The 12,360-nt window shown below is 41.1% G+C and overlaps 1 protein-coding gene across 2 annotated transcripts in view; it reads right to left on the reverse strand.

Annotated features, from left to right (window-relative positions):
• The window catches only part of RIMS4 (regulating synaptic membrane exocytosis 4), a 297,809-nt gene that overhangs the window by 87,763 nt on the left and 197,686 nt on the right, over nt 1-12,360 (reverse strand). Inside the window, exon 2 of one of the 2 annotated variants that reach the window (XM_040436443.1) lies at nt 6,965-7,103. In XM_040436443.1, the coding sequence (XP_040292377.1) occupies nt 6,965-7,103 (139 nt within the window). The remainder of the gene's footprint in view (nt 1-6,964; nt 7,104-12,360) is intronic. The other variant, XM_040436444.1, reaches the window with a different exon arrangement.

A 12,360-nucleotide genomic window follows, 5' to 3' on the forward strand; every position in this document is an offset into this window, starting at 1 on the left:
ATATTATACGAATCATACCAACGTCCTTTTCTTCCTTTCTGTTTTTAGGGATGAGAAGTTCATTTCGATTCTGGTCCCTTGCATTCTCAAAAGCCTCCCTTAATACAGGGTCCGGATATCCCCTTTCTCTAAATCTATCCAGGAGTTTGGATGCCTCCTGATTGTACCCCTCCATGTGCGAGCAATTCCTTCTTATTCTCAAAACTGGCCCTTAGGTATACCTTTCTTAAGGGCATATGGATGATAGCTGGACCAGTGTAGGAGACTGTTTGTGGCCGTCGGTTTCCTGAATACATTAGTGGATAATTTATCCATACACTTCGTCACTTCCACATCCAAAAAGGTAATCTTGTCATAGTGGTATTCATGGGTGAAGGAGAGACCGATACAATTATCATTAAGATGCCCAATGAAAGATTTAAGTTCATTAAGGCACCCCTTCCATACCATAAATACATCATTGATGTATCGAGTCCAAAACACAATCTTTTCGGACCACCAGGCTGGATTCCCAGGGAATACTATGACATCTTCCCACCAGCTCCTGTTGTTTGCTAAAAACGTATGTCACCTACCATTGTTGGGAATCATATATTGCAGGCATGCTCAACCTGCGGCCCTCCAGCTGTTGTAAAACTACAACTCCCACAATGCCCTGCTGTAGGTTGATAGCTGTAGGCTGTTCGGGCATGCTGGGAGTTTACGTTTTCGATGGCCGCAGGTTGAGCATGCCTGATATATAGTTGCAAGAAAAAGTATGTGAACCCTTTGGAATTATATGGATTTCTGCACAAATTGGTCATAAAATGTCATCTGATCTTCATCTAAGTCACAACAATAGACAATCACAGTCTGCTTAAACTAATAACACACAAAGAATGAAATGTTACCATGTTTTTATTGAACACACCATGTAAACATTCACAGTGCAGGTGGAAAAAGTATGTGAACCCTTGGATTTAATAACTGGTCGAACCTCCTTTGGCAGCAATAACTTCAACCAAACATTTCCTGTAGTTGCAGATCAGACGTGCACAACGGTCAAGAGTAATTCTTGACCATTCCTCTTTACAGAACTGATTCAGTTCGGCAATATTCTTGGGATGTCTGGTGTAAATCGCTTTCTTGAGGTCATGCCACAGCATCTCAATCGGGTTGAGGTCAGGACTCTGACTGGGCCACTCCAGAAGGCGTATTTTCTTCTGTTTAAGCTATTCTGTTGTTGATTTACTTCTATGCTTTGGGTCGTTGTCCTGTTGCAACACCCATCTTCTGTTGAGCTTCAGCTGGTGGACAGATGGCCTTAAGTTCTCCTGCAAAATGTCTTGATAAACTTGGGAATTAATTTTTCCTTCGATGATAGCATAGCAATCTGTCCAGGCCCTGACGCAGCAAAGCAGCCCCAAACCATGATGCCTTCACCACCATACTTCACAGTTGGGATGAGGTTTTGATGTGCTGTGCCTCTTTTTCTCCACACATAGTGTTGTGTGTTTCTTCCAAACAACTCAACTTTGGTTTCATCTGTCCACAGAATATTTTGCCAGTACTGCTGTGGAATATCCAGGTGCTCTTGAGCAAACTGTAAATGTGCAGCAATGTTTTTTTTGGACAGCAGTGGCTTCCTCTGTGGTATCCTCCCATGAAATCCATTCTTGTTTAGTGTTTTACGTATCGTAGATTCGCTAACAGAGATGTTAGCATATGCCAGAGACTTTTGTAAGTCTTTAGCTGACACTCTAGGATTCTTCTTCACCTCATTCAGCAGTCTGCTCTGTGCTCTTGCAGTCATCTTTACAGGATGGCCACTCCTAGGGAGAGTAGCAGCAGTGCTGAACATTCTCCATTTATAGACAATTTGTCTTACTGTGGACTGATGAACAGCAAGGCTTTTGGAGATACTTTTATAACCCTTTCCAGCTTTATGCAAGTCAACAATTCTTAATCGTAGGTCTTCTGAGAGCTCTTTTGTGCGAGGAATCATTCACATCAGGCAATGCTTCTTGTGAAAAGCAAACCCAGAACTGGTGTGTGTTTTTTATAGGGCAGGGCAGCTGTAACCAACACCTCCAATCTCATCTCATTGATTGGACTCCAGTTGGCTGACACCTCACTCCAATTAGCTCTTGGAGATGTCATTAGTCTAGCGGTTCACATATTTTTTTCCACCTGCACTGTGAATGTTTACATGGTGTGTTCAATAAAAACATGGTAACATTAATTCTTTGTGTGTTATTAGTTTAAGCAGACTGTGATTGTCTATTGTTGTGACTTAGATGAAGATCAGATCACATTTTATGACCAATTTGTGCAGAAATCCATATCATTCCAAAGGGTTCACATACTTTTTCTTGCAACTGTATTGCATCATAAAGAACTAAATAGCATTTTCCCTAAACTCAAAGAGTCTTTTAGTGTTTCTTCTCTCCATATATTCAGCTCATTTGTTTCTTTGCTAAGTCTATTTCTGGGAAATCTGGACAACTACAATATTGAAAATATGTACCTTGAGATTCCTTACAAACAATCTGCAAGTTATGATAATTGCTCTCCAACAAAACCTAGAATACAATATTCAATTTTGCTCTAGGTTTACTAGAGTTCAGTGAATATTTTATATCTGATGTACAATTTCTTCTCAGTTAGAATCCTCCATCCTTAGCTTTAAAATGCTGTTTCTGGTGTGTAAACAGAACTTAAGCTTACAGGATTCCTTGTGTCAATCAAGTTGTGGTTAGAACAAAACTCCTAGCAGGCTGTCAGTGAATACTGGGTGTTGGAGCCACACTGCTGCCACCTGAAGTACGATGACTGGCCACCACTTTTCTCCACTCCATATTCCCCTTTAACTGCTCATTTGCATGTTGCCTAAAAGTACTTTTTTCTCCAGAACGAAGCAATGGATCGCTAAGTGGAAGGTATCATAACATTCAGCTGAGCTAGCCCTACAAGGTTGATCAGTGTGTTTATCAGTGACTTTCCTGGAGACGGATTCCCTTTAATAAACTTGTTACATCTTACTCCAGGGCAGTTTAGACTATGAAAAGCTGGTCTCAATAAAATCAGGACGTACACTGAATTCACACATTTAATAGTTAGAATGACACTAGATATAAGGTAGTCATCCCACTGAAGGCCAGTTCCAATCTCCACAGCAAGAAGGGAAAAAACAAACAAACAGAGAAAATACCCGGTTAAGTCATATTAGGCACAATTCACGTTATTGAGGTTTACAACAGTTTTACAATGCATGATTTGACAATGGAATCAATCCAGCAATTCCAGAAGGTTACCTACCTAGGGTCCATTGTGTCCCCCAAAGACTGACTCATGCCTGGTGCTCCCTGCTCGCTCCCACTGGGACAGAGTTGTTGGTGGTCAGTACGCTGCCTGTATGAAGAAAGACTAGGTTGACAGGAGCTAGGAGAGTTCCCTAATGTCTGGCACTCCTCTCCTGCCTGCCAACCTGTTTTGTTTTCTGTTTCATACGACTTGTGCCTCCACCACCAGTAAAAGATATTGCTAGCAGGACAGAGTAGAGCAGCACCTGGTGCATGCCAGACATTGGGAGATCCACCTGATAACATGAACATTAGAACCCAGGCATGTAATGTTCTACACACAGCTTGTGTATGTTACCAATGATGTATCCATATGTTTAAAGAACAAATCCACCTGCTATATAATATTACCTGTGCGGGATCAGAGCAGTGAAAGTGATGACCATTGTGAGTGGAGCTCAGAGCAGTTGTCACCTTCCACACAAGTAGAATTGACTGGTGCCTCCAGATGCCCCTCCAGAAGATCTTTCAATGCAGTATTATGGTCCTGCATTGAAAGGGGTTGTCCCATGAGGACAACTTATCCCCTATCCACAGTGTCTGATTGTCAGGGGACTGACTACTGGGGCCTCTACTGATCATAAAAACAGGGACCCCTTCTCCATTTTAGTGATGATCAAGGTTGCTCTTGGCTTTTCCATTCAGCTTTATAGGGTTGCCGGAGACAGCTAAGAGCTTGTACTCCGCTATCTCCGTCAGTCCAATAGAGGTGAATAGACCGGTAGACACGCAGGCATGTCTGCTGCTCCATTCAAACAAAGAACATGGACCCCCATCCCGGTGGTTGGCTAGGGCCCCAGTGGTTAGATCCTGCCAAGCAGACACATCCCTTAATATGTGGATGGCGGATAAGATGTCTTTAGGGGAAAATCAAAACGATAACAATCAGTGGAACGGTAACAATCAGTTTATTCATCCATTTTAAGAGAAAGGAACAACGCAATACAGAGTTCTGAGAAAAGATACAGTGCCATTTTTATTTCACTTGATAAAGGTATGAAACTAGTTTTGACAGGTCCTCTTTAAAGGGAACCTGTCACCGGGATTTTGGGTATAGAGCTGAGGACATGGGTTGCTAGATGGCCGCTAGCACATCCACAATACCCAGTCCCCATAGCTCTGTGTGCTTTTATTGTGTATAAAAAACGATTTGATACATATGCAAATTAACCTGAGATGAGTCAGAGCTTGAAAATATGACTCTTCTCTGGTCACACAAGTAAGATATGACTCTTTTATGTAAATTTGCATATGTATCAAATCATTTTTTTTTACACAATAAAAGCACACAGAGCGATGTGCAGGCCTACCATCTAGCAACCCATGTGCTCAGCTCTATACCCAAAATCCAGGTGACAGGTTCCCTTTAAGGACCCTGCAATGTAGTTAGAACAGGGATATATACAGTGAGGATCATAATGTTTAGGTACAGGGCAGGTGGAATTACTCTTTAATATAAAGCTATGAACAACACTTTCATGCAATATCAAAAAGATGTAAGTGCCATGAAATTGTAGAAAAAATGGCTACATTTTCCTTTTACAAGACATCTTTTTAGTGAAATATTCACAGAACGGCTCACTTAGCGGGTATTTTATGTCAGCTAGCTACCTGAACAATGCAACAACTCATTACTGCTTCAAGTCAATGTCATTGTCCTTTCTGAAAAGTAGACATTAAAGGCATGTGGAAGAATGGCCTTGGCACTACCCCCCCGCCCCCCTCCAACACTCACTTTTACAGAACTATAAAGGGAAGATTACTTACCTGCTTCCCGGCGCTGGCTCCCTGCTCCTTCTCCAGGCCTGCGATGGTCTGCCACACTCCCTCAATGGAAATATCCGGTTTGACATCGCTGCAGCCAATCACTGGCTGTACTAGAGAGCAGATCCCCTTGCGTCATGTGACTGTAAGGGATGACGGTCACCATCATGGTCAATGATTCCCTGCAGCCATGTCAAACCGGATGTTTAGATCAAGGGTGCGCAGCGGAACATCGCAGGCCAGGAGAAGAAGGAGCGGGGAGCCAGGGCCAAGCAGGTAAGTAAGCTTCCCTTTACAGTTTACAAACTCAGAGCTATAGACATGGACCTACTTGTACAGAATTTATTTAGTTGACTTACCTTCCCTTGTATGAAACAGTCAGTCATATCCAAAATCCATACAATGTAAGGTTAGAAGGGTTAAACAGGATTTGAAAAACATAGTATATTTCTTCCAGAGACAGGGCCACAACTGACCATGGGTTTTGTCAGGTTTTGGGAGCTCTCTTCAGAGAAGTCAATCTGGCTGAGCTGCAATACCACCTGTGGACAGCTGTGGCACTGTTTCTGGAAAAAAACTAAAATTTTCTATAATCCTGTACAATCCCTTTAAAGGAGTTTTCCCACAACAAACATTTATCCCCTATCTATCGGATAAGATAGGGGATCTGACTGCTGGGGTCCCTGCCAATCATGAGAACGGCATCCCTACGTTCCTCCCTTTGAATGGGGCAGCGGTCATGCATGCGCACTGTAGCTCCATTCAACTCTATGGGACTGTCGGAGATACAAAATCAAAGCTCTGCTTTCTTTAGCAGTCCTATAGAGTTGCATGTCGTGTCAGCACACTTGCGAGATCACACTCCATTCACATGGAGGAACATGATCTCCCGGGTCTTGTGACTGGCAAGGACCCCAGCGGTCAGACCTTTGACGATCAAACACTTGTGGATAGGGGATATGTGTTTGTTATGGGATATTAAGCAAACGCATCCCTCTTATTTTACATACATGAGATCCTTTGTGGTCCCTGGAATAGGTCACAAAATTTGGTCTGCCTGGCAGATATACCTAGTACATTATTATTATTATTATTATTATTATTATTATTATTATTATTATTATTAATCTTTGAACAGCAAGGGCCCTGCTCCAATGATAACCAGTAATAGCCCTTTACAATGTGCATCAGTAGCACCACTGTCTATGTCATACAGTACAAATTAGGCTACTTTCACACTCGCGTTTGGTGCGGATCCGTCATGGATCTGCACAGACGGATCCGTTCAGATAATACAACCGCATGCATCTGTTTGTATTATCTGTAACATAGCCAAGACGGATCCGTCTTGAACACCATTGAAAGTCAGTAGAGGACGTTTTCTATTGTGCCAGATTGTGTCATAGAAAACGGATCCGTCCCCATTGACTTACATTGTGTGTCAGAACAGATCCGTTTGGCTCAGTTTCGTCAGACGGACACCAAAATGCTGCAAGCAGCGTTATGGTGTCCGCCTCCAAAGCGGAACGGAGGCAAACTGATGCATTCTGAGCGAATCCTTTTCATTCAGAATGCATGGACAGCTTGTGAGAGCCCTGAACGGATCTCACAAACGGAAAACCAAAACTGTGAAAGTAGTCTTACCCCTTGAGTTTTGTTGTTAAAACTGGTATTAAATCAATAAAGGCCAAAAAAAAAGTCTTCGGATAGAGATTTAACAATTTTCTCCAGCCTGGCGTCAACCAAAAGGAACCAGTCAAGAAAATAATAGGAATTTTTACCTATTTTGCTAATTTTTCAAAAAGAAAAACATTTCCCAGCAGATAATATATATACAGGTTAAAGAGTTGATGACTTACTTTCCCTCAGATCCATAGCTGTTCATACTATCTTCTATTGATTCATGGCTTGCTTGACGTACAGTTCGACTCGGCATCTCAACAGCAAGTCCAGTCTCAGTACTGCGTTGAATAGCACCTTTAAGCTTGCGTCCATCTTCTAAAAGGCACAAGACAAGACATATTATTAGTGTGTTACATGTTGTGCAGAGACAAGAGCCACATTCTCACCAAGTGCATTAAAGGGGTTGTCCAGCCTTTTTGAAGTGATGGCCTATACTCAGGATAGGCCATCACTAGCTGATTTGTGGGGGTCCGTCACCCTGCACCCCCGGTGATCAGCTGTTCAGGTATAGCTCTGTCTCCAGAAGTCAGCGATGGAACTACACTGCACCGTCAACACTGTAGTGGAAAACGCTTGTCACTGCACCGCTGCTTCTACTGAAGTCAATGGGAGCGGAACTGTTGTGATGAACAATGTCCACAAAAATGTGGACGGTTTTCTGTAGATCTCATGACGACTTCCAGCAATGGACCTACAATGGACAGCCGATCATGGTGGTGGCCTGACCACCACCAATCAGTTAGCAATAGGTGATCCTGAGGATAGGACATCGCTTAAATATGGATGGACAAGCGCTTTAAGGTGGCCATAAACATTAGCCAAAATGGATGATTTCAACCTAAACGATTATTCGTTAAGTGAATTTTAACACAAGCTGTTTTATTGACTGATGTTAGACTGTCATTGTCAGGAATTTTTGTCAGATAGTCCTTAGTTCATGAATGATCTTTCCATGAAGAAGCTTTCCCAAAACATTTACAGAAAGATTGTTTGTTTGTCCCCCTGGTGCCTTTGAAGATGTATGATCAAACTAAACGACTGTGGCGGCCAATGTGGACTAAAATGTGTGTGGCTGCTTCGTCATTATGATCGATTACCAGACAATCATTTGTTCAATGGTTGTTCAACCATCAGTCTACTTCTATCTAATCTGTATGGCCAACTTTGTTATGTAAAGTCTGAAAAGGATCCGCTCAGAATGCATCAGTTTGCCTCCGTTCAGTCACCATTCCGTTCTGGAGGCTTGCAGCGTTTTACTGTCCGCCTGACGAAGCGACACAATGACACAATAGAAAACTGATCCATCCTCCATTGACTTTCAATAGTGTTCAAGACGGATCCGTCTTGGCTATGTTAAAGATAATACAAACTGATCCGTTCTGAACGGATGCAGACGTTTGTATTATCTGAACGGATCCGTCTGTGCAGATCCATGACGGATGCGCACCAAACGCGAGTGTGAAAGTAGACTTACCTTTTCAAAACCACTAGAGGAATAATGTTGTTTTTTTTAGGTAATGGAGTCTCTCTCAATATTTTACATAAGGATCTCAACCTAAATGTTCCATACTTGTTCATTGGTGGTCACAACTTGTTATTCCTAGCAGGGGATGCATATGATCCTGATCCAGTGACACATAAAGGCTCATTTATCAAATTTGACATTATATACACACCATTTTCTGACATTGTGCCATCCTTCTGATTTATAATTGCATGAACTCCAGCGTATTACCAAGAAAAGCTAAAATTTAGAAGAACTTCAGTATACTAATCAAGAAAATAAACTTCAGAAGATCAGTTTTGAGTGGGGACTAACTTTTCACATAACCTTGTATAATCAATAGTACAGGTGAATATAAGAAACTATTATATCTTATCAGAGAAAAATGCCTCTCTTTCCACTTATCAGCCATTTTCCTCTTCTAAATTAACTTTCCATGTCTTGAGATAGACTGAATGCTCACACCACATCACATCTCCTCTTATCGCCTCTTCCCACAATCGCCTCCAAGATTTCTCCCCTGCATCCCCCACACTCTGGAACTCGCTACCCCAACATATCAGACTCTCACCTACAGTGGAATCCTTCAAAAGAAACCTAAAAACCCACCTCTTCAGACAAGCCTACAACCAGTGACCCTGCTGCCTCTATACCGCCATGACCAGCCTTACCCTCACCTACTGTGTCGTTTTCCCATACCATGTAGATTGTAAGCCCTCACGGGCAGGGCCATCTCTCCTTCTGTACCAGTTTGTAACTCGTCTCGTTTATGATTAATGCAATTGTCTGTATTATGTATGTATACCCCTTTTCATATGTACAGCGCTGCTATAATAATAATAATATTAATCTCCCCTTTCTCAATTGTCCCTTCATCTTGCAGAATGTTAGTTTGGTAGGGGGGTGTAAAAGAGCTGATATGTGGTAAAATGTGTCATTTTCTCTGATGAGATATATTACAAAGTTTATTATATTCAACTATACTATTACTTTATGCAAAGTTGTTAGTGACTATTAAAGTCAGGTTTTTCTAAAGCACCCAGCAAACTCCTTCCATATACAAGTATATATGAGGTGTGTGTATAGCAGAGAGGGGACTGGTGGTTTAATTCACTAGTCCTTTTTACATATAGGACAAGATGTCTATACCAGAGCTCTCTGTGATTTATTATTCTGCAATGTTTAACCCTTTGAAGACATGGCCGATTAGCATTTTTTTAATCACTTCGCCTCCCAGAATTTTTTTTTATAAAAAGCCATGCACACTCAAAAATGGAATCAATAAAACCTAAAGATCGCTCCACAAAAAATAAGTCCTAACAATATTTTTTCCCCACTATTAAAACACAATAAGAGCTATATAAATGTGGTATCGCACCAAAAAAACACATAGAATTATGGAATAATTGCATTTTTTTCCAATTCCACCCAATTTGGAATTTTTTACCATCTTCCCACTACATCATATGCAATATTAAATGGTGCTACTAAAAAGTACAACTTTCCCTACAAAAAACAAATCCTCTTACGTCTATGTGAATGGAAAAAATAAGAAAATTAAATCTCCCAGAAGGCAGTGAAAAACGAAAATGCAAAAAATTGTTGCGTCAGCAAGGGGTTTTGCATTGAACCCAGGGAATAGACTCTACCATACCAGAGCTCTCTGAGAGAAAGCCTCAAGCATGTTATGTAGCGTTTTAAGCTCAGTGCCCAGAGAAGAGATGTTAACACACCTAAGCCACTCTGAGATATTTTCCAACCCTATTCAAGTGTGATACTTAGGGTATTGACTTTCATGTATTTAAGCACTTTGTGTCCTATTACATTTTTGCACTAGTCATCAACTAATTTTGTTATTGTAGCCATGGACTCTTTTTTTTTTAACTTAAAGTAGACTTTACTGTTATGAGAGAGAACACCACCCCAATCTCACTTTATTGGAAGATACCGTCAACCTGGATCCTACTTGCTGTCTATTTTGCATATGCCTTAACCTAATTGCAGGAAAAAGACAAAAATAAGGTGCCAAAATGTACTGTGTCTTGTGTATATGCATGCTATTGTTTGTTTTGCTTGACTCAAAATATGAGGGATGCAGTACCCCAGAGGATTACTGCAAAGAATTAGTTATTGCTAAAAGTGTTAATTTAATGTTGGCAAATTAAATCTTGTGATTTATTGTTGAAACACTCACTTCTTTATGCACGGTGTATCCCAAATAGCAATGTATGGGCAAAATATAGGGTTATTATTAGCAGACTGTTTGGGTTGCCATGACGACGGACTTAGCTTGCCTCCTGGTTAGTTAGTAGAGCGAAGCCTAGTCTGAGCAGAGCTACAGCTATATGTGTGAGAGTTCCTGCAGACCAGGCCCAAGTCCAGAGAGCCTCTGTCTCTGAGACTACAGCTGCCAAAGGAGCAACTCTACTACTAGAGTACCCCTTAAGGAGGGAGACCATACTTTATAGAGCGTCCAGAACCCTCCAGACTGTGCGGGATTCCAACAGCAATTATTCGCTCGTTTATAGCATTGAGACTTTACTGCTGTAGAAAGTATTATTGCCTTTGGCACCTACCACACTTTAGAGATGAACTTGCCATCTGTATCTAAAATACTTCAACCCAGAAATTGCAGAAAACGTTAATAAGAACAGTATAGCAAGTCCATAGTTATTTTAAAAAGACTGTAAAGTGTTTTTAGAGAGAGAGAGAGACAGGGAGTACTACAACTACTATGATTGTTGCTGTCCATACACCGCTATTAGGATAAAGACTACACTGTAATATCCTTTGGAACTGTGCCTTTTGCTGTTATATGTACTACTACTCCTCTCATCCATTAAAGAAAGACTTTATTTATTGCAACCAACGTGCCTGGTTACTGGCTCCACCATCCATCCGTCAGCCTCTGCAGTCCTGCCTTGCACCCACCCAAACTGTTCACTATCAAGGGCATGCCAACTACCACCAGGCATAAGCCCCAACACCAGGGTGTGCCCTGAGTAAAGAAAGGATGAGCCCTCCAGTCACTGTACAGCCCTAGGAAGCACCAAGGTGGATTAAGCTGCCATGAACTGTAAGTACTACTACTACTACCATCTTAGCCACTACCACTCATTTCCTCCTCGCCTCCCCTCCAGGCTGACGCATTCGTCCCACACACTCTTCCCATGACCTTGGGACCAATTCTATGTCGTTTTCCAAGTCATACATAGGTTGCTATCACCCAATAGAAAAGATGATGGGATCAACCCACATTGGGCTACCTTATGTATTTGCCTTTGGTGTCTATTTCTTCTAACTATATATTACGTATATATTGCTATAATGTGTTCATGATGATCACAGTTGTGATCTTGACATAAGTAAGAAAAATGTTTGTTCTCTTATTTTTCGCATTGTCATTTGCACCTTTCAATTACGAACAAGAACAAACAAGAGAGTACATGCTTTAGAATGCAAGTGCTGATCTTACATGCGGATTTATATCAAACACTAAAGGGGAAAAAAAATCAATAAACAGAGGAAGTTTGTAATAGCTTTGTTAAAGTAAGCCAGCACAGGCCAAAAGCGAATAAACAGAGAAATGCACTAAGGCTCGCTGTATCGTGGGACAACTGCACCATGCCCCAGTTATGTCATCTTTTGCTATTTACAACTAAGTTGGGGAAAAATGCTTTCATTGTGAGTTAATATATGCATGAGTTGGATGCATTGCATTTCTACTTGTAAAATCTGAATGGGACTTTTATATGAGGAGGTGAATGCAACAGAATGATATCTCCCGTCATTGGCAAATATGGCATAGGACAAAATATGGATATATGAAACCTATAGGCTATATGGTATATAACACCTAGGAAGAAATTACTGTAAAAGACATGGCTTCACTTTTGTGTTAATCATGACATTGCATGTAACACCACCTATGGCTTGAATACCCTTGGTTTAGAACAAAACCCAAGACAATTTCCTTGTGTATGGTTTTTGTAGAAGAAAAGACTACATTAAAAATAAAATAATAATAAATGTACCTAACGTAAAACCACTTATAAATCTCTTATGGAT

The sequence above is a fragment of the Bufo bufo genome, chromosome 6, assembly GCF_905171765.1.
Source record: "Bufo bufo chromosome 6, aBufBuf1.1, whole genome shotgun sequence".
NCBI lineage: Eukaryota > Metazoa > Chordata > Amphibia > Anura > Bufonidae > Bufo > Bufo bufo.